The sequence below is a fragment of the Beta vulgaris genome, chromosome 8, assembly GCF_026745355.1.
Source record: "Beta vulgaris subsp. vulgaris cultivar EL10 chromosome 8, EL10.2, whole genome shotgun sequence".
NCBI classification, from domain to species: domain Eukaryota; kingdom Viridiplantae; phylum Streptophyta; class Magnoliopsida; order Caryophyllales; family Amaranthaceae; genus Beta; species Beta vulgaris.
The window spans coordinates 25932240-25959067 of record NC_079209.1 but is presented as its reverse complement, the minus strand read 5'-3'; the positions used below and the strand labels follow the sequence as shown (position 1 = coordinate 25959067).

At 36.1% G+C, this 26828-nt stretch overlaps 1 protein-coding gene and 1 long non-coding RNA gene across 5 annotated transcripts; both read left to right on the top strand.

Moving 5' to 3' along the window:
- The first annotated feature begins 21911 nt into the window (after positions 1–21911).
- LOC104885010 (hypothetical protein) lies at positions 21912–22410 on the top strand. The gene has a single exon (XM_010669724.4). It carries the CDS (start codon positions 22039–22041, stop codon positions 22252–22254), a length of 216 nt encoding a protein of 71 aa, XP_010668026.1. The 5' UTR covers positions 21912–22038; the 3' UTR covers positions 22255–22410.
- Positions 22411–22711: 301 nt separating this feature from the next.
- LOC104885009 (uncharacterized) lies at positions 22712–25859 on the top strand. 4 transcript variants are annotated; one of them, XR_788821.4, is made up of 3 exons: positions 22712–23737; positions 24298–25362; positions 25462–25859. It is a non-coding gene; the product is annotated as an uncharacterized LOC104885009 (long non-coding RNA). The 4 variants fall into 4 exon arrangements; XR_788819.4 differs by having other exon boundaries at positions 22714–24362; positions 24515–25362; XR_788820.4 differs by having other exon boundaries at positions 22716–22840; positions 23563–25362.
- Positions 25860–26828: the final 969 nt, after the last annotated feature.

The following is a 26828-nucleotide window of genomic DNA, read 5'->3' as shown; positions in this document are numbered from 1 at the left end:
TTGCACTTAAGTAGTGGCAGAGAAGTCAATTACTGAGTTCGTGTACAGATTACAAGGTAGAAATTAGCTTGACACCTGTGTTGAAATCACAATGATAGGATCATCAACCTTAACATGGCTACCCCCTTGTAGAGAAAGACTGACAGTAGGTATCAAACTGGTATTTGCATCAGGTCTGCAGATTGTGTAGGAAATAACAGATGTCTTTGGATTTGGAATCCTCCTACTAGAGTTGATAACTGGTCAAAGGGCAATAGATTTTGGCAAAGCAGCAAACCAGAAAGGAGCCATGTTAGACTGGGTAAAAAACAAATTAAATTATGGTGGTTTTAAGGTAATTAGTACCTAAATGTTTTCTGTTCCTCTAAATTTTTTGCTGTTACTTTGTAGGTTAAGAAAATTAACCAAGAAAAGAAGTTAGAAATGTTGGTAGACAAGGACTTGAAGAACAACTATGACAGCATTGAACTTGAAGAAATAGTCCAAGTAGCTCTCTTATGTACTCAATTCCTCCCTAACCAGAGACCTAGGATGTCGGAAGTGGTAAGGATGCTCGAGGGAGATGGCCTCGCAGAGAAATGGGAAGCTTCTCAAAGAGCTAATTCCACAAGGAGCAGACCTCTTCAGAGAGATACTCTGATCTCACCGATGAGCATCATTGTTAGTGAGCGCGCCAATGAACTCAGCAGAGTTTGTCCATAATTTAGTATTGTACAGATGCAGATTCCAGAAACTTAGTGTTTAGAATGAGGATTAAAAGCGACCTTATCTCTTAATTGCATAGAGAATATTGTTAAAGAGTGTGGGTCAAGTTTGTAAGAATAATGTAATGTGAGAAAGGGTTCCCTTTTTCTTTTTCTTACATTTTAACAAATTGTGAAATCTAAGGCTATTGTAGTAAGCTGTAAGCACATAATGTGAAAAAAGTAGATGATAGGGTGAACAAAGTTATAGCAGCCCCTAACAGAGCAGCTAATGCAGCACGTGTGGCAGGTGTGGCAGCTATGAAAGCTAGTAAAGCTACTTTCCATTCTTTAGTAATTCTCATGATTAACTGAGCAAGCATAAGGTCTCATATCAGACCGCCTATTTGATGCGTTCCATGTTTATTTTGATGTATTCAACTTTAATGAGTGAAGTTACTTACTTTGATCTCATCTACCATCTTAGTTTTGAGATTCGTGTCGACAGAATGCCAATTTGATTCTCCAACCGGACAATATGTCTCAACCTTTGCAATGCTGCCAATGAATCTAACCAACATACTTCCACCTTTCCTAAGTGGTTGGCAAAACTCATTGAATTCAACGCATTATCTGACACCGTTGTTACTCCATACGTCCATTATCGGAATAGAACCACTAACCAGTGTTATGTTACCCTGAGCATCTGCATAGAAAGAAACAACAAACAATTATATTACAAATTAAAGTACTTAATAGTTCACCTTTATATCAAATGATAAACCAGATCCTTAATGAAGAATGAAAAATAGAATGATTTACCTTGCGTCATAACCTCCTCCTTGTCATCAAATTCTACATCTAAAGTCCAATATGGATAGGACTTTGACCGTTGGATTTCGATGTTTTTGACTTATGTAATGGTTCTTCACCACCTTTTTGGTTTGTTTGATGAGTCTGACAATTTCTTGTTGATGTATCAATATGATCAGAAGGTGGGATAGGACCAGAGCTAGTAGAAGGGTTTTTGAGTGGTTTTGGTGTAGTAAAAGATGGTCCTTTTTGAGATGGAATAGTAGGAGAGATATGAGTGGAAGGAGGATACTATGTGACTTATGACCTGTGGAAGTAGAAGGGTTTTTTAGTGGTTTTGGTGTAGTAGAAGATGGTCCTTTTTGAGATGGAATAGTAGGGGAGACATGAGTAGAAGGAGGAATTCTATGTGACTTATGACCTGTGGAAGTAGAAGGGTTAATGAGTGGTTTTGGTGCAGCAGAAGATGGGTCTTTGTGAGATGGAATAGTAGGTGAGATATGAGTAGAAGGCAGACTACTACGTGAGTATGACCAGCAGAAGAAGAAGGTTTATTGAGTGGTTTTGGTGCAGTACAAGATGGTCCTTTTTGAGATGGAATATAGGGGAGATATGAGTAGAAAGCGGACTACTATGTGACGTATGACCAGTAGAAGAAGAAGGGTTATTGAGTGGTTTTGGTGTAGTGAGTGGTTTTGGTGCAGTAGAAGATCGATCATTGTGAGATGGAATAGTAGGGGATATATGAGTAGAAGGCGGAATACTACGTGATTTATGACTAGTGGACGTAGGTGGGATTGTTGTAACTTTTGATGCAATAGTAGGTGGATTTTCCATGTAGCTCCTGATAGTGGTGGTGGACTTTTTGTTGTGTTCAAACATGGAGGTTGAACCTTAGATGTAATGGTACTCGGTGGACTAAATGGTCCAAAACTGACACAAGGAGGAACTAGTCGCGGTTATTGGCCAAAAGTAAAGCGAATGGTTGGGTGACGACCCCCACTGTCGGAGTGTAAGCTTTGTCTCCTCCGCCGCGTTCTCTTTCCCCCTGGTTGAAAAGAATGTCATCGCAAAGTAGGAAAGTTATATTGATAAGGGATTCCCGATAAGGAATCGTATTGTGGTAAGTTGTTTCGATATTGAATTCCCGATAAGGAATCATATCAGGTAAGTAATGAATGTTTATTCAGTATATGAATACGAATATTGATAGTGGTTTCCTGATAAGGAGGCATATCATGGTAAGTGATACTATCGTTAGATTCCCGATAAGGAATCATATCTTGTTATGTGGATTCCCGATAAAGAATCGTTATGATAAAAATATTTATTGCCTTATAAGGGGTTGTGTAGGACAATATAAAAAAGTGATTGATAGAGTATCAAGGCATAAGTTTGGATTTCTGATAAGAAGTCAATCAAAGAAAGTAAATGATATCATCTATATCAGAATTGGTTGACTTAGATTCCTCATAAGGAATCGTGATATGATTGGATGGTTAATTAAATATATATATGAAATATGTCTGTGTTATGATTGCTTAGAAATATTCTTGTTGCAGATGTTGTTATGTGAATGATGGTGTAGTACTAAAGGAAACAAGTAGATAAAGATATAATAAGTATGTTGTCAAAATGAGTTGACGCGATGCATGTTATGACAGTATGACTATGTTGACTGTTGAGTCGTTTTTAAGTAAAAGCCACCAAAGCATGTGTTACTCTTATTTACGGGTCTAGTACTCAGCTTTGCTGATGTGTATGTTGTTTTGTCATTTCTGTGGCCTGTCACTTGGTGGGTGGCAGTTTTCTTAAATGTTTCAGGTTGAAGCCGTGAGTTAATCTTTCACAAGTTGAAGCTGATACGAGACGGTGTATTATCGTAGTTGTTACCAAAGTGAGGGCGCTTAACTTGTAATATTTAGTTATCAAACTTTTGTTTTAATTCTTTGTATTTAAGAGTCGTTAGTGCTCCTGATTCTCTATTGGTTGTTGCTCCGCGAAAGCGTTGAGGTTGTTGAGCTTTGGGATTTGGAAATATTTTATAAATTGAAATTGCAACAGGTTTGTTGAACCCTAGTTTTGATAATGACAAAGAAACAAAGGAACAAACTAAGTAGTGAACTAATGAATTATTTAAGTGTATGTTGTCTAAGGTATCAATGCAAGGAACTGGGAGAATACAAAGTCAATGAAGAAGTCAAGAGAGGATTTCAAAGGCTAAGTAAAGAAGTTTCTATGTTGATACTGGAGCAAGCATTGGATCAAGAATAATAGAAGCTAGGCGTTTTATTTTCTAGTTCCAATGTAAAGGAACAAAGAAAGAATGGTAAGGAACTGTGGCAGAATATTTGAGAATGAAGCGTTTGTTCTTCTGTAAGGAACAAACTCAGTGGCACTTAGTAAATATGTTAAAGGAACTGAACTAATATAAGGAACTAGACTTAGGCGTGTATTAGTGTAACGGTTAAAAGATAATGGAGTAAGTCATGCCTAGATTATAGGAAATTAGTTATTTCTAATTTCAAATGATAAAATCAGTTTTAAAAAGAAAATCTGTTTGGAAAAGATTTATTTTTCGGAAAATAAGAAAATAAATTCCGGTTGTTAGAAAGATTTTTTTCAAAGATATTATTTTCTTAAAGATTAGAAATTCAGATTTAAAGATAAAAGAGTTTATAAAAACTGATTTTCGGATAATGTTGAAGGAACTCCTATTATTTAGGAGTAATGGCTGCATTTTATCCACGTTCATTTATAGTTCATGGGATCATGGGACATGATGTAAAACGTGTTCCTTAGGGGAAGGAACATCATGGGTAAATGGATTAAAACGTGTACTCTAACATTAATCCCACGTTCTTCATGATTACACTATAAATATAGAAGTCTAGATAAGTTCCAAATTGTGTCTGACTAAGTAATTAAGTGAGTTTAACTTATTAAGTGTCAGTGCCTTCATTCTCTCATAATAGCCATTTGTTCTTTGCCTTCTTACTCTAATTCCACTAAGCTTATTTCGATCAATTGTATTTTGGTTTTTGGGGTAAGGGAACTTTGAGTGAAGTTCTGTAAGAGAAAGGCTTTGAGTGAAGCTTGTATGTGTGAGAAAACTTCGAGTGAAGTTGAGAGGAACTGCTGTTAAGGGAACAGTGGTTCAGGAACTTGAGTTTAGGAACTCAAGGTAGGGCTCGAGTTAGAATTAGGTTGTAACAGAGTTGTTTGGCCTAATTAGTGAAAGTGTTGAGTTTAAAATCCCTAGTGGTCGAGGTTGTTTCTTCTTGTTGGGCCCAAGAAGTTTTTCCTCGTAAAAATCCCTTGTGTTCCTTTAGCTTGTTTATTCGTTTAAGTTTTAATTTCCGCAAAAAGTTACGTTTATTTCTACACCTACAATTCACCCCCCCTCTTGTAGTGTTCCTAGGGAAATAACAATTGGTATCAGAGCTAGAACTCACGTAAGATAGGAAACCCTATTGAGGAAAAGATCCAAGGAACAATGAATACCACCGAGAAACTTGAAGAAGGTTATTCCACTCAAAGGCCTCCTATGTTCAATGGGAAGTACTACAACTATTGGAAGAACCGCATGGAGATATTCATCAAGGCTGAAAACTATCAGGTATGGAGAGTCATTGAAGTTGGTGATTTCGAAGTCACAACTACAAATGACAAAAATGAGGTAACTCTTAAACCCCTCTCTGATTATGAAAATCTGATTTTGAAAAAATGGAAGTAAATGCCATGGCTATTAAATTGCATTGTGGACTTGGACCCAAGAACATAATAGGATCATGGGATGCAAATCCGCAAAGCAAATATGGGATTTACTAGAAGTAACCCACGAAGGAACTAATGAAGTTAAAAGATCGAAAATTGATTTACTTATGAATCAATATGAACTGTTCTGCATGAAATCCAAAGAAAGCATCCGAGACATGTTTACTCGTTTTACTAACATTATAAATGAGTTGGCTTCTCTTGGAAAGTTTATTTCATCTGAGGAACAGGTTCGAAAGGTTCTTAGGAGTCTTCCTAAGGACAGATGGATGGCTAAAGTCACGTCTTCAAGAAACAAAAGACTTCACTAAGTTCAACTTAGAACAGCTGGCAGGGTCACTTATGACTCATGAGCTTCACCTTGATACTGAATATGGTGAAAGCTCCAAATCAAAATCAATTGCTCTCAAAGCAGATGATGAAGATGATTCGGACTCTGAAGAAGAAGAAGCAGCCCTCATGGTTCGAAAATTTCGAAAGATGTACAGGAACATGAAGAATGGAAACTTCAAAGGTAAAACTAAGAAATTTTCTAACAAAGCTGCTTGTCATAAATGTGGAAGTACAGATCACTTCATCAAAGAATGTCCTCTTTGGGAAAACGACAAAACCAAAGAAAGGAACAAGGAACGCTTTGCTGAAAGGAACAAAGAATCAAAAGCACCTTTCTCTAAGGCAAATGTGCGCAAAGCTATGATAGCTGCTTGGGGAGATTCAGAGACGGAAGAAGAAGAGGAACAACCAACTGAAGAAACAGCAAACCTTTGCCTCATGGCAAACATCGACGAAAAAGAAGATGAAGAAAAATTGAGGTAAGTCAACATGGACTTGAGTCAGAACTAGATGGTAAAACTAGGACTGAAATATATGATCTTCTTTATGATGCAATTCTTGAATGTAGAGATGAACGTGAAAAACGTGAACAAACGGAACAAGCCTTAAAGGTTTGCAAGGAACACATAGAATGGCTTAAGAAAATGAGAACTGATGTCGAAACTAGATTTTTGATTTGTTTGATAAAAACTTAAAAATCAAAGAATGTTATGAGAGTTTGAAAAATGAAAATTATCTAATTAATTTAGAGATTTCACACTTGAAGGAATTTGTCCCTGTTCTGAGTTCCTTTGATATAAGATCAACCCCTTTGAAAGGATACAGATCTGAGATTGAAAAAATAAATAAAGAGAAAATATTTTAAAGGAACAGATCTGTAATCTTAAAAAGGAACTGGTTGTCGCAAGGAACAGAGGCAAAATCATGAAAGTTCCTAAGTGGATTGAGAAACCACAGACCAAAAGGAAGGAAGGTCTTGGTTTTGAAAACTACAAGAAAAGGAACAAGACAAAGAAATATGTTGATCTACCTAGTGATAAGTTCTGTATGTATTGTGGCAAGGTAGGTCATTACATAAATCAATGTCAACTAAAATCTGAGATGATTGGGAAAAATGTGACAATAAGTAAGAAAAAATGGGTTGTCAAAACAAATCCTAGTCAAGAACAGGAACCCACGAAAGATGGGGTTCCTTCAACTAACAACTAGTTGATTTTTGCAGGTTGGAGTGAGGGGGAACAACACTTGGTATCTCGATAGTGGTTGTTCCAAGCACATGACAGGAGACAAAACGAAGTTTCTCTCACTCACAACCTATGAAGGTGGCAGTGTAACATTTGGTGATAATAAGAAAGGTAACATTGTTGCTATGGGTAAGGTCGGTAAGTCACCATTACACTCCATTGAAAATGTATTTTTAGTTGAAGGTCTAAAACATAATCTATTAAGCATTTCTCAATTCTGTGACAAAGGAAATACTGTAAAATTTGATAAGAAAAATGCTTAATCATCAACATTAAAACTAAGAAGGTTATTTGGAAGGAACAAGGAAAGGGAACACATACATTGTGGATCTAGACCTTGTTCCTCAAATCAATTTAACTTGTCTTAGTGTTATTGAAGATGATTCACTTCTATGGCACAAGCGTCTAGGACATGCTAGCTTTTCATTCTTGAGAAACTTAGATCAAAAGACCTTGTTTTAGGATTACCATCTATAAAATTTCATATTGATCAAGTTTGTGATGCATGTGCACGAGGTAAACAAGTAAGATCCTCTTTCAAATCTAAAACGATTGTAAGTACCACTAAACCATTAGAGTTAATTCATATGGACTTATGTGGACCCATGAGAATTCAAAGCAGAAGTGGAAAGAGGTATGTACTTGTGATTGTAGATGACTACTCTAGGTACACTTGGGTTATTTTTCTCTCTAGTAAAGATGAAACTTATGATGAGTTCCTTGTCTTTGCTAAAAGAGTTCAAAACCTAAGTGGACATAAAATAATGCACATTAGATCAGATCATGGCAAGGAATTCGAAAATTATAAATTTGATGACCTAAGCAGAGATAATGGCCTAGATCATAATTTTTCTGCCCCTAGAACACCACAACAAAATGGTGTTGTAGAAAGGAAAAATAGAACTTTGGAGGAAATGTCTAGAACCATGTTAATTGCTAGTGAACTTCCAAGGAACTTTTGGGCTGAAGCTGTTAATACTGCTTGTCACATAATTAATCGTGCCATGATGAGACCTATCATTAATAAAACTCCTTATGAACTTTACTTTGGAAAGAAACCAAACATCACCTATTTTAGAACATTTGGATGCAAATGTTATGTGCATAATAATGGAAAAGATAATCTTGGAAAATTTGATGCAAGGAGTGATGAAGCAACATTTTTAGGATACTCCTCACATAGTAAAGCTTATAGAGTATATAACAAGAGAACTATGTGTGTTGAAGAAAGCATTCATGTAATCTTTGATGAATCTGACAAACATAATCCAAGCATACAGGTTGATGACTATGAGATAGGGTTAGCGCAACCTAGTCAAGGAACACAGATTCACAAGAAGAAGAAGAAGTGAAAGAGGAAAGGAACGAGGAATTCGAAAATAATGAGATCAATGATATTCCTGTTCCTCAAGGAGGAGAAGATTCCTGTTCCTCTAAATGAAGGAACTGAGTCCACCGAGGCTAACAGAGGAACAACTGAGCAGAGTTCCTCATCCACTCAAGGAACTCATGAGGAACAACATGTTCCTATAAGAGAGTTTCAACCAAAACCTTGGAGATTACAAAAGTCACATCCTGTGGAACTCATAATCAGCGACATATCCAAAGGTACGCAAACTAGATCTCAGTTAAGGAACTTTTGTGCATTTCATGCGTTCCTATCAATGATGGAACCAAGAAATCATGAAGAAGCCTTAACTGACTCTGATTGGATTATTGCAATGCAAGCTGAATTAAATGAGTTTGAAAGAAACAAGGTATGGCATCTAGTTCCTTCATCTAAACAACAAAAAGTAATTGGCTTAAAATGGGTGTTTAGAAACAAACTAGATGAATATGGAACCATTGTAAGAAACAAAGCTAGACTTGTAGTAAAAGGTTATAACCAACAAGAAGGAATTGATTATGAAGAAACCTTTGCTCCTGTAGCTAGATTAGAAGCCATTAGAATCTTAATTGCATTTGCTGCTTACATGGGATTCAAATTATATCAAATGGATGTTAAGTGTGCATTTTTAAATGGCTATCTAAACGAAGATGTATATGTTGAACAACCCCCTGGTTTCGAAAATACAATCTCCCAAATCATGTCTACAAGCTTGATAAAGCTCTTTATGGGTTAAAACAAGCACCTAGATCATGGTATGAGAGATTATCTAAGTTCCTTTTAGAAAATAACTTTAAAAGAGGAAAGGTTGATAAAACCTTGTTCCTAAAATCTAAAGGAACTGATATTTTGCTTGTTCAAATATATGTTGATGACATCATATTCGGAGCTACTAATGAAACATTGTGCAAAGAATTCTCAAATCTCATGAGCAATGAATTTGAAATGAGTATGATGGGTGAGTTAAATTTCTTTCTTGGACTACAAATCAAACAAACTGAAAAAGGTATAATTGTTCACCAACAAAAATACATAAAGGAACTATTAAAGAAATATGGCCTCGAAAATTCAAAATAAATCACACTCCTATGGGAACTTCAACTAGATTAGATGAAGACTCCATAGGAACAAGTGTTGATCAAACAAAATATAGAGGAATGATTGGTTCACTTTTGTATCTAACTGCTAGTCGTCCAGACATAGCTTTCAGTGTTGGTTTGTGTGCTAGATTTCAAGCAAATCCAAAGGAGTCTCACCTCACTGCTGTGAAGAGAATTCTTAGATACCTTAAAGGAACAGATGATCTTGGACTCTACTATCCAAGAAGTGATACATTCGAACTAAAAGGATATGCAGATGCAGATTATGCTGGAGATCTTGTAATAGGAAAAGCACCTCAGGTATGGCACAATTCCTTGGTCATAGTTTAGTTTCTTGGAGTACCAAGAAACAAAACACAGTTGCTTTATCCACTGCTGAAGCAGAATATGTAGCTGCTGCTGCATGTTGCTCTCAAATGCTTTGGATAAAACAACAACTTAGTGACTATGGAATAAACTTTGAATGTGTTCCTATTTATTGTGACAATACAAGTGCTATAAGTATATCTAAAGATCCAGTGCATCATTCTAGAGTAAAGCATATACATATTAGACATCACTTTTTAAGAGAAAATGTCGAAAAAGGTTTGATCAAACTTGAGTTTTGTCAAACTGATTATCAGATTGCTGATATCCTAACTAAGCCTTTGCAAAGAGATAGATATGAAAATTAAGGCTTGAGTTAGGCTTAATAAAAATTAAGTGATTGTTCCTATGTCAATTCCCCCATGTTTGAATCAATTTGAGTGACTTTGTGTGCTAAAAATAATTGTGTTTAATTGCCTAAGACCATTGCAAATTGGAATGTTGCAAAACATAACCATGAAGTCAAAGAAATAAAACAACTCACAAATGTCACATAATACTCCCCTTACTGTTCCTAAGGTCAAGAAACATGCATAGTATGAAGGATATTGATTGTAGCATTAGTTGTTCCTATAGCACAAGTTCCTTAGCATTTATTTTCTTTCAAAAATTAAAATTCATAAAAATCCGAAAAATCCGATAAAATCCCAAAAATAAGGGGAACCAGTTTAATTAAATCTTGGTTCTTTTTATCTTTTCGTTTTCTTCTTTTATTTTATTTTTATTTTTATTTCTTTTGCTTTATTTCTTTCCCGCGTGTCATAATTACTATTACATGCAAAACTTCCTTCTTCAATTCATCTAAGAAACCGTGTTCCTCTCAAACGCTTCATCTTCACCAAATCCGAAACCTCATCACACCCTTTGATACTCCATAAAAACCTCCAAACCTTCATAAATCATGGCAAAAACTTCAAGAAACTCACCTTTTCCAACACCAAAAACAACCGACACTTCAAAAATGGAAATTTCTTCATCTCCAACTAAAACCCTTGAAACCGACATAATTCAAGAAAACCCCATAGAGGAACAGCAATTAGAATCTCCTAGAAGGAGCATGAGAAGAAGAAAATTGATTGGGGAAGATGATGAAGAAGAAACCCCGGAACAATCTCAGGGGGAAGAAGAAGAAACTGCACCTGTTCCTTCCAAAGGAACTGTTTCTTCGTCTTCCAAGAAAAGGGTCGAACGAAGTGAATCTAGGTATGTCTTGGGCTTTTGCGTCGATTTAGAATGGGCAAATAAAATTGAATTTCTAGAATTAACCTCCATTCTAAAGGAACAAGGCATGGAATTCTTGTTTGAATTCGCCTTTAATAATGCTCTTGTTCCTCTAGCTATGGACGAGTTTTGTGCAAATTTTGTTAATACTAATGGAACTTGCACAACTGAAGTTAGAGGAAGAAAATAAGGTTTAATCAAGCAACTTTAAGCAAAGTATGGGAAGTTCCTTGCAAAGGAACTGATTTGTATTTTAAAAGGAAAGGAACTGTTTCCTTTCCAATTTTCCTCAAGACAAAATCTTAGAATATTTTGGAGGAACAGCTGGCCAAAACAAACTTAACCATAATCTACTCTCTCCCATTCACAAAGTACTGTTTAACTTGGTTTGGAGAGCACTCATTCCTCGAACTGAAAAGAGGAATGAAGTGGGTCTCTTGGATATGTGTTACATGTTTTGCTTGGACCACACATACAAATAATTTCCCTTCCCTCTTCATTCAACACTTAACCCATGTATTGAAAATCATTGTGTTATTGGTACGGGTTGATAACTTCTTACTTCATCATTTTGAAGTAAGACTTACTGGTTGGACCACCATAGGGTCAAACAAGGGAACATTTGAATGAGAAGACCCTAAATGGACTTGGATTGTTGTCCAAGAAGGTGTTCTCATTCAAGGAAAATGGCTTCCAGTTCCTCAGGAAAAAGAAAATGCCAAACTGGACTTAGAAGAAGATGATGATGTAATCTTGGATAACCTGTTCCTAAGCCGAGGAACCAAACCTAAGAGGCGCAAACACATTGCCACTAAGCCTAAACCCTCTGTTCCTTTGAGAGTGAGAAAGAGCACTCGTCGAAAAATTGCTCCTGTTCCTGTTCCTTCCAATGAGGACTCTCCTTTAGTCCTTTCGGATAATGAGGAACAGGTACCCTCTACTCTCAAGGAACCATACCTCCACCATCTCCCAAACTCTCTGTTCCTTCACAAAAATACCCTCCATTTCACCTTCGTCCTTCTCTGTTCCTTCAAGTTTTGAGCAGTTGAAGGATGAAATAAAAGGACCAAATCCTTTTGCTTCCACCTCCACAACTCTTCCACCCACACCACCATTTCTTCCTCCCATTTATCACCCTTCACCTTCTGTTTCCATTCCTGGAACAGATGAGCCTTCCACTCAAATCCCCAGTTCCTTCACAACATCCCCCATCTGCCTCTAGTTCCAAGGGTAAGGAACAGGAAAATCCGGATGACACTAACTGGGTTAATGAAGTCTGCCTTCCTGCACAACATATGATAAAATTTTACAATCATCTTCATTGGACTTTGGATGCCAAAACTGATACTATGATAAGTCTTATGAAGAAATTGAGTGATACCGTGGTTGCGCAGCAAAAGAAGATGGACACTATGGCTCGAACTTTGGAGGAGCTGAAGGAACAGGTTGAACTAATCATGGGGTGGTGATGGAAAAATTGGAGGATGTGGTTGAAGAAGAAGTTGTAGAGGAACACCATTTCCCTTCCCTTTCTTAGTTTTTTATTGTTGTTTTGTTGTTCCTGTTTCTTTCATCAAGGAACACAACTTTTGTTTCTTCTTTTTCTTTTCTTTCTTTGTTTTGTTATGGAACAAGTGCTATATAATCAATGACTTTTGCTATATTGTCTATGTTTCTAAATGCTTTGCATAATTTCTTCCTTGGAATGGCTAGTATTATGTGATTGATGTTTGAGCAAGTTTACTCTTTGATTTTCTAACTTAACCACTAATGGTGCTTGCTATTGGTCTTAAGGTGTTAAATCAATTCATCAATTCATGCAGAGTCTATTCTTTTTGAGGATGACAAAGGGGGAAAAGGATTTAAGGAACAAACTGTACATAAACTTAAAAAATGAAAAATTAAAAAAAATTAAAACTTGGATAAGGTAAATGAAAAATCAAAAATAGGTTAAGGTAAATGAAAAATCAAACTTCAGTTACTTACATAATTGTGTTTTATTTTTCATTTTCTTCTTTATGTTTTTATTTTTTCACTTATATTATTTGTTATTTTCCTTAGTTTGTACCTTTGTTGTCATCATCAAAAAGGGGGAAATTGTTGAACCCTAGTTTTGATAATGACAAAGAAACAAAGGAACAAACTAAGTAGTGAACTAATGAATTATTTAAGTGTATGGTGTCTAAGGTATCAATGCAAGGAACTGGAGAATACAAAGTCAATGAAGAAGTCAAGAGAGGATTTCAAAGGCTAAGTAAAGAAGTTTCTATGTTGATACTGGAGCAAGCATTGGATCAAGAATAATAGAAGCTAGGCGTTTTATTTTCTAGTTCCAATGTAAAGGAACAAAGAAAGAATGGTAAGGAACTGTGGCAGAATATTTGAGAATGAAGCGTTTGTTCTCTGTAAGGAACAAACTCAGTGGCACTTATAAATATGTTAAAGGAACTGAACTAATTAAGGAACTAGACTTAGGCGTGTACTTAGTGTAACGGTTAAAGATAATGGAGTAAGTCATGCCTAGATTATAGGAAATTAGTTATTTCTAATTTCAAATGATAAAATCAGTTTTAAAAAGAAAATCTGTTTTGGAAAAGATATTATTTTTCGGAAAATAAGAAAATAAATATCCGGTTGTTAGAAAGATTTTTTTCAAAGATATTATTTTCTTAAAGATTAGAAATTCAGATTTAAAGATAAAAAGAGTTTATAAAAACTGATTTTCGGATTATGTAGAAGGAACTCCTATTATTTAGGAGTAATGGCTGCATTTTATCCACGTTCATTTATAGTTCATGGGATCATGGGACATGATGTAAAACGTGTTCCTTAGGGGAAGGAACATCATGGGTAAATGGATTAAAACGTGTACTCTAACATTAATCCCACGTTCTTCATGATTACACTATAAATATAGAAGTCTAGATAAGTTCCAAATTGTGTCTGACTAAGTAATTAAGTGAGTTTAACTTATTAAGTGTCAGTGCCTTCATTCTCTCATAATAGCCATTTGTTCTTTGCCTTCTTACTCTAATTCCACTAAGCTTATTTCGATCAATTGTATTTTGGTTTTTGGGGTAAGGGAACTTTGAGTGAAGTTCTGTAAGAGAAAGGCTTTGAGTGAAGCTTGTATGTGTGAGAAAACTTCGAGTGAAGTTGAGAGGAACTGCTGTTAAGGGAACAGTGGTTCAGGAACTTGAGTTTAGGAACTCAAGGTAGGGCTCGAGTTAGAATTAGGTTGTAACAGAGTTGTTTGGCCTAATTAGTGAAAGTGTTGAGTTTAAAATCCCTAGTGGTCGAGGTTGTTTCTTCTTGTTGGGCCCAAGAAGTTTTTCCTCGTAAAAATCCCTTGTGTTCCTTTAGCTTGTTTATTCGTTTAAGTTTTAATTTCCGCAAAAAGTTACGTTTATTTCTACACCTACAATTCACCCCCCCTCTTGTAGTGTTCCTTGGGAAATAACAAGGTTCATATTATTTCTCGCTTTAGCGTTGTTCTATTTTCAAAGGAAACTCTGCCGAATTTTCTGTAGAAATTCATGGGAATAGAGTCTGAGAATCAGAGCATAGTTATAATAGTTAATTTATTTGAATAGAGTTGGGAATTGAGTTCCACACTCTCCGATGTAGTTCGGTGAGTGTGATGGTAATAGTTCGGGTTATCTCGACCAGAGTCTCTTTCGCTGTGCTTAATCCTCTGTAAGCTGGTCGGGGAAATCCGGGCTGTTACAGTTAAAGAGAATAAAATCTGACAACATAGTGAAAAAGGACCCACTACATTCCTGATTTTTCACCATCTTCATAAGATATTAATCAGATTAAAGTTAAGGCCTTTGAGCTTATAAGAACATATATACTCAGCAACATAAATAAATCAGATTAAAGTTAAGGCCTTTGAGCTTATAAGAACATATATACTCAGATAATATTGACAAATAGACTGTTAGATAAACTCCAAACTCGTAAGGTGATCTATTTTCTCCCAGCCCAAGTACAGTCATCTCTTCTAATCATCTCTAATCTCCTAATAAGTTACATACTGGTAGCTTAAAAAGGAAAGCAAGTACGGAATATTATAAAGGAAGTATGAACTACAGTCTACACTTTAATGGAACTACCCAAACTAAATCTAAACTAAATGTCACATAAACTATTCTTTGCTGCACCCTGCAGGTGTATTTGAAATAGCAAATCAGTCTATGATATTTCATACTAGAATCTAATTTCTATTGTCATCCCTTTTTCTATATGCATCGATACCAAGACATCAAGCCACAATATCAAAACACACAATAAAGAAGACAAAGACCTGTAGCACCTTCATTTAATTCACATTTTTGGGATTACACAACCATTAGCCAACAAGGGTGCAACCTGAAATGATTTACAAATTATCTGTCTGCAATCATGTAACCCCTCTAGTATGCATGATTTACAAACTTGTCAGAATAAACATCAACTACTTAACTCAGATGCTTGCTTCTTCATCATAAACTCAAGCAGATGATGTGCAAGGGCCAAGGGAAGCCATTTTACTGATGACTCCTCCATACTCCTCCATAAATACATAGATATGTCAAACTTATAATATTGACAAATTACAGCAGAAAAATCAACAATAAAGCAGATAATATTGACAAATTACAGCAGAAAAATGAACAATAAAGCAGAAAAATTTCAGGCCTTAAAGCAATGATATGAGCACTTACAGACAACAGATGGAATCACTCCTAGCGCAATCAAGACAGAAGGCGTGCTCACAAGGACTCTGCAAAAATCACAAAATATCACACAAAACGTGAGCACATTCACTACAGCCATCATCTTATCAAATAAGCTCTTACTTATTAGAATGACATGAAAGATGACATATTAATTATTAATCATATACTTTAAATGCATGATGGATATAGAGTCCAAGAAAGAGTTATACGAACAGGAAATGGGAAATGCAATTACAATATTATTAATGACTGAAATTTCATTAAAACAGTTAAGGACACGAATCCAACATAAAAGAATAAAATATATAAATGAACAAGTTATTAAAGACCCAAAACCCTACTATTCTGAATTCATCATCGTCGGGTATATCAAACAGTCCCTAGGCTTAGTCTTAATTACATGAAGCCATCCTTTTTGTATCTCATCCTCGACATAAAAAACTTGTTTTGCTTGAGAAGAGAAAACAAATGGATCATCTGGCAAATTTCGACCAGTGTGCATCAACTTCGAGAAGTTGACAGTTACTCTGCCACTTGGATATGTTTACAACCCCTACGTATATCAACCCAATCACAACGAAACATTACAACTTTGAAAGAACCAAAATAAATCAAGTTCAAATATGTCTTTGAGTTTTCCATAATACACTTGGCCATCGGCTTCAACCATCATCCAGAATTTTGTGTCTTCCGAAACCGTTCACGATCCACAGTATCAAACTTATAACCATTAATAACGAAGCTTTTATCCTTTTACCGCGGTTGCTTAAACCACGGCTAATGCTTTTCTCAATTTTCCTTCTTGAGTGCTATCATCTAGGTTATGGACCTATGATTCCAAATAGATGGTTAATTAAACTTAGTTGATATATAAACAATTAAGGCAACTTCAAATTTTGAAGCATATAACCTGGTTCTGCAACCAATCGGAGAATTCTTAAGCCTCCACTGATTTTCGAGAATATTCATTGGCTGCGACTCATGCTCTTGTCGCTTTAGTTGTAAGAAATCACTTAAGAGAAAAATAAGTATTTGTTAACGTTTTGAGTATAGATATATTCACTAATCAATCCATAATGATACTTACTCAAATACTGGTTTCATCTCATCCGAATGAAGTAAAACATAGCGATGTGCTTGCTTTAAACTTTTGTCATCAAGACGGACATTTTCTCTCTTTCCAACGACACGACCATATGAGTTGTATATATAGTTATTGATGTGTGAGCACCATCATCATTCCTTTTTGGTCTAGTGAACATGGTCCAACACTTTCTAAATATCTCGAGCAAAACGTAATTGTCTCCCATAAAAGGAACCCTTAGCTATGGACCCTTCCGGCTGTGCTTTATTGCTAACATGAGATTTCAAAAAGGCCAAGTACCTTCGAAATAATGAAGTTGTGATTGGAAAAATTAGAAAAGAAGTTGATGGTGGTTTCTTATACAAAATGATGAAGAAAATTTAGAAAAGTAATTGAAATTTGATATATTAACCTTTCAATAGGATACATCCATCTGTAATGAACAGGTCCGCCAAGTTTAACCTCATCCACTAAATGAATTAGTAGATGAACCATAATTGTGAAAAATGTTGGTAGAAACTCTTTCTCCATCTTACAAAGGGTCAACACAAGATTTGACTGAATGGTATCTAACTCTCCTTTATCAATGGCAGTTGAACATATCTTCTTGAAAAAGTACGACAATCCTCAAGTAAGTCAATAACTTTTGTGCATTTGACGCTCTTAAAGCAACCGGGAGGAGTCTTGCATGAGGATATGATTGTCATGACTTTTCATATTAATAAGTCTGCGCTCCTTCATATTCACAATTCTTTTCAAAATTTGATCCATAACCATCAGGAACTAAGCTTTTTCAAGACTTTCAAAAAACCGTTCTTTATCTTCTTTACACATATTGTAGGCAGCTGGAGGCATATACTCTTTAACACGATTAGGATGAGATTGAAGCCAAAGATGAGATTTTATGTTTCGTTCTTTAAGAGCCTCCCTAGCTTTCTTATCATCTCTTACTCTTTTCTGTGCTAAAAGAGTTCCTAATAAATTGTCACACACATTCTTTTCAATGTGCATAACATCTAAATTATGTCTCAGAAGATTATGTTCCCAATATTCCAAGTCAAAAAATATCTTTTCTTTTTCCAAAGAACCTTTTCATCTTCATTTTCACCTTCATCATCCTCAATTTCATTATTAGATGTCCCAACTTCTTGTCTCCTTTTTTTTTAGAAATTATTTTTGATTTCCCGTAAACATAATTAACTTCTTCTAGTTGCTTCAAAATTTCTATCCCACTAGCAGGAACAGGAGCAAGACCATATTCCTTTTTCCCATCAAATAAATTAGCTTGAAAACGAAAAGGATGATCAATCGGCAACCATTTACGAGATCCGGGGTAGACGATTTTACCACCAAACTTATATGATTCGGTAAAATTGGCGCAAGAAGGGCAAGCTTTATAACCTTTTGTACTCCAACCCGACAACATAGCATATGCCGGAAAGTCATTTATAGTGGAGTGTAATGCTGCTCGTAGTTTAAACTTTTTTCCGCTATAAGCATCAAAAGGCATCTACACCTTCCCACAACAATTTTAACTCATGGATAAAGGTTGCAAGTACACATCAATATCAATACCAGGGCCATATTTTCCAGGAATAATCAAGGACAATATAAATGAAGATGACTTCATACAAAGCCAAAGGAGGCAAATTATATGGAATCAGAACAACTGGCCATGTACTGTAATTAGTGTTCATGAGACGATATGGATTAAAACCATCACTTGCTAGACCAAGTCTAACACTACGAGGATCTTTAGAGAACTCTTCAATCATCTTTATCAAATCTTTTCCAAGCCTCTCCATCTGACGGGTGACTAATAATTTTTTCGTCCTTCCGATCAAAATGTCATATCATATCTCTTGCGGTATAGATGACATGTAAAGCCTTTTTAGTCTAGGGATGAGAGGAAAACTACCGCATTCTTTAGCTGGCACCCCTTCTTACACGTTTCATTACTTTTCTCATTCTACATACTCTCCTTGCCTTTCAAATTTTGCCACCTTGATGTGTTGGCAGATATGACACTCACTTTTGTCTGCGTATTCCCCCCAATATAACATACAATCATTTGGACATGCATGGATTTTCTCATAACCTAATCCTAGATCTTTTATTATCTTCATGCTTTCATAATAAGACGACGGGAACTCCATAATATGAGAAATGTGTCTAATAGAAGTTCAAGCAACATATTAAATGATTCAACAGACCAGTGGTTCATACACTTAAAGGTGAAATAAGTGTAATAGAAACGATAGCTTTGAAAAAGTAGTAACACCCCTCATATAGACTCTCGTTAGAAGCTTCATTTAGTCTTTATACTTTGCCTCTTCTACGTTGGTGTTGGTTGATGCACATTCATCATCTACTTCGTATTGAAAATTTACCTTCTCATGCATCTCATTTAGATCTTCGTCATCGGAATCTAACTCACTAAATAACGAGGGTTCGTTAGTGGGTTGTGGACTACCAATCCTAAAAGCTGCTTTTAGTAATCCATCAATATCATCTCGATCAACTCCCTTTTATGGAGCCCTAAGTTGTTACCCACTTGATGACTACAATGAAAAATCCAATTTTTGTAGTTCTTATAAAAACGTACAATAAAATATGGCCTCCTACTTTTTCCAACTTAAACCATTTGTTTAACTTGCAATTATTCATGGGCATCGAGTTTTCCTTCAACAAGAGTCTCTTTAGCAAGCTCTAAGAATTCATGCAACCATTATAATAAGCGGGATGGCTTTTGGTAAATCTATCCAACTAGAATCCATGTCTAAAAAAAAAAAAAAAAATACGATAACAAATAAGAACCGTCTTAAGAAGAAAAAAAAATATGAACATATATCTTCAAATAGTTCACATAAAACATGACCTAAACAAAATACTCTTGCTCTATATGATTGTAACTAATACATGGCATATGGTAGAAACTAGAAACTCGATGTAAATTATGTCTGTTAGATGGACTCCATGTCTGTTGGCTTGTGGGCTATAATTATAATTCAACATAATCCATCACCTGACATTCATCTCACCCATAAGCATAATCAGATTTTGACTTACCACTGTCATGTAGTAACTATTTGCGATCCTAAATAACATTATTTGCTAGGAATGAATACTTAAGTAACCAGAAATCCAAGAAATTGTAAGAAATTCACTTCAATAAAGAAACATCATACAGGGAAAATAGTAACTCATAAATCAATCAAATATAGGTAAAGATTAGAGTTTGATTCATGACTCACCTTGCCGCCGAACTCGCCGTGAACTTGCTATACTGAACTCCACCCGCCTCACCACCTGCCATAATTAAAGAAGTTAGGGTTGACGAAATCGAATTTCCATCATTTACATTATCAAAGCATGGTGCAGAGAACTTTCAATAAGCACATGAAAGTACAAGTAAAAAATTTGCATCAACCATACAAGCTCCCAAGCAGTGAAATATTTTTAAAATTTCAAGGAAGATAACACAAAAGGCCAGCCTTACAATAGGATTTCACCAAACAAGATCACATTCACTGTAGAAAAGATATTCAGGCTTTACAAGTAGACTATATTTTGTCGAAGTTAAACTATATCCCTACACAGACTCTGCCAAAACCACAAGTATAAACAGTTGACAAATTAAATCCACTGTCTTTCCAACTTAACCACAACGAAACTTTAACCATAAATAGTTTTCTCCATATTTATCGAAAAATCAACATTTCCAATTCATTATAGATACTGCATGTACATCAGGTATTCAGGCATGTAAAGGAAATCAACTTATTGCGCTGAATTATGAAAATATCAAGAAACAATAAAGCATAAAAATTTCAGTTAGTCGACATTTGTATAATCCATTGTCGAGTTGGAAGGATCGACATGGTGAAGTGTGTTATAATTAATTACAGTCTCGACTAATCTACAACAAATCAAGGATCAAGCGAAGGCTTTAACACAACAAGTACAATGCACCAGCGACAATTCAGAACATCATAAAGCAATCCTGCGGTGCCTAGACTAGCATTGCTATATATACAATGGTGATTGTATAATGAGAGGCCTTTTAATTATTCAATTTACAATAATTCCATCAAAAATCATATCTTTGAGATTGAAGAAAAAAAAGAGGCAAGAAAAACCTTTAGAATTTATGAATTATGAAGTCTAAATTGATGGGAGGTTGAAGACAAAAAATTCAATTGTAATTCGAAAAACCAGATTGACATTTACAAAATTCTCGCAACTTTCCAATTACTTCAAGACTGTTGATAGCAGGTAGTAGATGAAAACTTCAATAGAAGTTCGAACAATTGGAACGAAAAAAATAGGAAGAGAAGAACGAAGGCATACCTGATGATCAAAGACGAAGATTATGGCGAGAAATTGATGAGCGATTTGCGAAGAATTGATTAGATAGGGAATCACCCAGGTTGCTCTGAAATTTCGCTTATGCAATTGAGTGATAGTACGAAGTGGGGGGGGGTGTGGGGGGGGGGGGGGGGTTTTTTTTTTTTAATTTATTTGCTCTAAAATTTCGAGCGGGAGTATGCAGTGAGCTAATATTCCAATTTCACGTGTAATGAGGACGCTTTAACGCGTAGGCAACCTTCTCGACGCTTTTAAGCGTCGAGATACTGCGGGATAAATTAAACCCGCTCCACACTTATGCCGAGGCGTCGAGCAATAAGCGTCCCGAAGGTAAGGATTTTCTAGTAGTGTAAAGATGACCCGACCAGGAGTTACCCGAAGTTGAATTGGCGTTCAATAGCGAATGGACCCGATGTTTCACAATGATCGAACTAAGGTCATTACTAATTTAACCCGAGTCATTTCACTTAACTCAACCGTACATGGAACCTAAATACGACCTTCGCAAACCCGACAAAAAAAATGTCAAAGGGCGATTATACACGAGAATGAATCAGCTTGTAAATGGAACGTTCAGACCTGTCCGGCACCCGGGAATCCAATGATTCAAATGTGTTCGACCCAGTTGAACAAAACCTGACCAGTCATGACCCGGGGCACTGACAATCAGAATCCTGACCTGTCCGGGTCTGACCTGGTTCGCCGTGGGTATACCCAGAACCTGTTTAAGAACCTGTTTTGACACTACTACCCATAAATAACCAATGGACCCATAAAATAAACTCATTCGCTGACACTTTTCAAAATACTCAGATAGATCCAAAAACCCCTCGTCACATTTACGGTTTACCCCCCAAACAAAAAAAAGCCGGCAAAGCTGCCAACCTCATCCTTTCTCAAGTAACATTGACAAATCTGAGAGAAAAAATAGGAGAGAGAAAATGGGGGCAGTGACGGCGGCAATAATAGCGGTAGCGGGTTTAGGAGTTGCTTGGATAACAATCGAGATGGCGTGCAAACCTTGCCTCGAAAAAGGCCGCGAAGCAATTGATCGTAGTCTTAACCCTGATTATGATCCTGATGATCACGACAACATCCGCGCTCCTCTCAACCCGACCGTTGATTCTTCCTCCGATCAACCTTCTCAGTCCGTCTGATTTGATATCTTTATTATCCTCTTTTTGTTTTATCTGATCTGAGCTAACATTGTGGCTTTTATTTTTCTGTTTTATGTGTGGTTGTAATTGAGGACTTGAATATATTTGTCAAAAGTTTTGTGAGATTTATATACTTCATTATGGATTTCGGATGAACATCAGGGGATGCTTGCATTTTCTTCATCTACTCTGCTTTGCCTCAAACTAGTACGTGGTGGTCTATGTATATTAGTCTTTGATATTACGGATGTATCAAATTATTGTTGAATTCACGGTTTAGTCTTTAACTTACCCTCCAATTGCTGCATTTATTGGGATTGAGCATCATAAACTGATAAAAGTAGACTATTCACTGTTTTTAATACGACATATATATATATATACATATATATATATATATATATATATACATATATATATATATATATATACATATATATATATATATATATATACATATATATATATATATATATATATCTGGTTGTAGGTTTGGTAATTCTCGCTTTTAGTTTTTTGGTATAGAAATCCAGACAAGTTGTGGTCTCCTATTGTTAAAGCGAAGAAAGAGGGTCAAGATCTGGTGGTATGCTTATCCCCGTTCCTTTCATTAGCATATTCTGTGCTCGTTCTTAATATAGTTGAAACCGCTATATTTAGATCTTTGCGTATTCAAATCAATGTAGCCAACAGGAACTTTGCTTGAACATTGTTAAATATCCAGGTGTGAAGTAACAGTTTTTTCAGTTTCCAACTTAAGTTCCAAGTTTAAACTCTAATTTAAGCTAAAATTATACTTATTTAGGCCTTGTTTGGTTGACAAAACAAATCATGGGAAGTGCAAATTCCTATGAAGTAGAAGTATATGAAGGTGTTTGGTTGGCAAAATCATGGGAATTTGCACTTCCTATGAAGTTCTACTTCCTCCAAAATGGTGTGAACCGTTCATTTGCAGATGCTTCTTTTTATAATTGTTGTCAGTCTCCTCCTTTTTGAGTTTCTGCTATATTGAGCTGGAATCCTTTGTGCAGGACGCTTATGCCTCATATGTAAAAGACTATTTTTTTTTGAAGCTTTTGTACACCAGCTCGAATTTGATCCTCATTTGTTTTTGTCCAGAAAATCCATATCCATGCCCTTGAAATGGTTCTGCCACTCGTTTGTGTCATTTGTTTATGATCCTTTGCTCCATCGCCGTTTCTCCATACCATAGTATTTAGGGAACTTGGAAGTATAGTTTACCATTCAATGAGTAGGAAATGATATAGTGCTTTTTATTCTTTCTTTATGTGTTTTAACATATTATAGGTCCTAATGGAAACTGTCTCATTGAGAAGAACAAAAGAGCAACTTTTGATTGGCTTGCCATCAAAATCAATATGTCATGTAGAACTTTTGCATGAAGAACGTGAACTATATGATCGCATGGAAGAAGAAGCCAAACAGGTCGTGAGGAAGTACATCAATGATAGGAATGCTACACGTAATGAATTTCTGTTTTGTAATGCCAAATGCCTCTTAACTACTGTTTTCCGCTCATTTTTTTCTTGTTAGGGTGAGTTGTTTTGAGTGTGCCTTCACTTTACGTTGTTGCGCTGTTCTGACTTTGTCAAGGCTTTCTGTTTGTTTTTTTGAAAGGGCCTTCATTGCTTTCTTTAGATAACAATAATGGAGGGAAAGGTAGGGGAGGGAAGGAGAGTGTAGGGGAAACAAAGCAGGGGGAGGGAGAGATAACTTGTATCGATGGCAACTTGTTTGGTTGTTAAAGAAGGTAAAGAAAATGAATCCGTCCAACTTCCTTCACTTCCCTTGCTTTCCCTTGGTTTGGGTGTCTTATTGTTGTGTGTCTCTGATGGTGGGCTATCTGCGGAATGTTGCTTGATTGCTTGCTATTTATTTCGGTAATTAATAGTAAATACACAGTGGAGAACTAAAAAAGTTCCTTTTTTGCTTGCACAGTACTGTACCTAGCTCTCTAGGTTTCTCTAGGTGAGTTATATGCTATCATTACAAGCTAATTTTCCAAGTGATATTGGTGGGCAGGCTAGGGACCCACTTGCTCCAGCCAGGATCCCACTGCAAACATATTAGAGCTGCTTCAGAGAAAGGTCTGCAGCTTTAATTTTGGCTTCACCTATGTTTGTTAGCATGGGGATCCTTTATGAAGTTGTTACTTGTTAGTTGTTACTGATAGTTACGTATATCGTTACCTCTGACGGTATCATGTCTCTTTCGATTGACTATTCTTGTGTGCTAGCAGTAAAAGGATAACCGGATTTGACATGGCCCCACCAACTACAATGATTGTTGCGGCTCCTACCATTGGAGGTCTGACTATTATCCTTTACTCTGAACATAGATTTGTGTTTCTAACTACTGCTTTGTTATCTGCTTTAGTGTGGAAAGTTCATATCAAGTTACATGCTTTCATTGGGTAAGCTTATTCATCCACTTCTTATTTGCCTTACTGAGCCTGATGGAGTGTTTGCAGATGGATGGTAGTTTATATTTATTTTTCTCGTTATATTTATTCAGTCAAATAACTCTGGAACTGAAAGTTTTTCATTTGTTCTTGTCTTTGGGTGTTTGTTTCTTGTTTGTGTCTTATGTTTGTTTTAAGAAGGTCATGTTGGGCTACTTGCCCCACTGTGTTGACATTGGGTGTGAGCTAACTTCTATAGCTTTAATGTACAAGGAAGAACGATTGCCCAGGATGGGTTTTGTTCATCTAGATCTTTAACTGGCCCCTAATGCGTGTTTCTGTAGTATTTCTAATTAATCGTCATATTGTTCACCCGTTGTATCCCTTGGTATTATTTTACCTTTTTTCTGTTGATAATTTTTGGCTTAACATGTTCTACCAGTCTGTCGCTACCTTTTTCAGCCATTTTGCCGCAATTGGAGGTAATACTGCAGGCCCGGGTAGGAGCACGAAGCTTTATGAAATTACTTTATACAGGTTGTTAGTGTTGTATAAAGATAAATCATAAATGATTGTGTTATACCTTGTGCATGTTCAGGCGGTGCTGTTGTCGATGTATATATTAACCATCGCTTTTGTGGAGATGAGATCTGTATAGGAAGCTAGTAATGCTATGGCGCTAGATGGTATCACATTTGAGTTAAATTATTGATAACATTTCTGGTGTGTGGAATAAAAATAGTGATGTTAATATTGATAACATTTCTGTGGTCTTGCTTTTGCAGGGGACTCCGGTTAAGGGGAGGAGACCAAGTGACTACAATGCATCCCTTGCTGCAGCACTGGGTCCAAGTCAGCCTAATCCGAACCTGAACCTAGGTGTTGTTGGCTTGACACCAGGTTCAGCAGGTGGTCTGTAGGGTCCTGACAGGATCTTTGTCGGCAGGCCTCCTTATTACTTTACCGAGGCTCAAGTGCAGAGAGTTGTTGGAGTACTTTGGAGCACTTTCGGGTTTCGATCTTGTCAAAGACAGAAACTGGAAATTCAAAAGGCTATGCATTTTGTGTGTACCAAGATCTGTCTATTACAGATATTGTTTGTCAAGCACATAATGAAAGATAAAACTGATGTATTTAATCTACTAAAAGACTAAATAACAAGTGCGAAAGTTATGAAATCTAAGTAACAATGTTTGAATAACTTAAAGAACCAAAGAACAAGATAGTTCTTAGTTTATTCAATGATAAAGGCAAAGCAACCACAATAAATAGATTTAAGGGTTTTGAATGTATAAAGGCAAAGCCACCAACAATCAAGAGAATTGTGTAAACACACTCAAGTTTATAAAACTCACGAAATCTTATTAAGTCACTATATTAAAATTCGAACTACATAAATTCTATTTATACTAGTTTAAACATGCTAATCCGAGTAGGAAACAAATATACTACTCCTAATAGGTTTAGGACAAATATCTAAGTCCTAGACTCTCTAGACTTCTTGAACCATGTTAAATCCATCGTTTTAAGAACGTAGGCAAAGTCATGATTCCTAATACAAACAAAACTAGGAAAGTAATAAAGATATGAGTCCTAACAGAACTAGAACTCGCATATGCATGCTCATATCACACGCCTACTCTATATTACCTAAGTTGGTTAGCAAGCATGCTACCACCTTAGTAGTCATCCCCATGAAGAGTCCTCCATGTACATCAATTGAGCCAAGGTCTACTGAAACATTCTTATGTACAAGAGCTAGTAAACTTGCATCAACTACTCGTGTATCAAAACCCTTACCGTTAGGCATGCAAACCATGGTGCTCATAAACCAAAGCCGGAGCAAGAAAGCGTAGACTATCGCTCGTGATATATATAATAACTCGGTCATCTATTACGAATGCATATCCCTTTTTCGCACAACAAGGTTATGAAAATCCACGAGAAGCGACGGGATGTATTGTATGTGCCAATTGCCATTTAGCTAATAAGCATGTGGATATTGAGGTTCCACAAACGGTGCTTCCAGATATTGTATTTGAAGCAGTTGTTCGAATTCTTTATGATACGCAATTAAAACAAGTTCTTGCTAACGACAAAAAAGGGGGTTTGAATGTGGGTTGTTCTTATTTTACTTGAGGAGTTTGAATTA

Coding starts and splice junctions, on each gene's coding strand:
- LOC104885010 (XM_010669724.4), top strand. CDS start 22,039: ATGGGGGCAGTGACGGCGGCAATAATAGCGGTAGCGGGTTTAGGAGTT.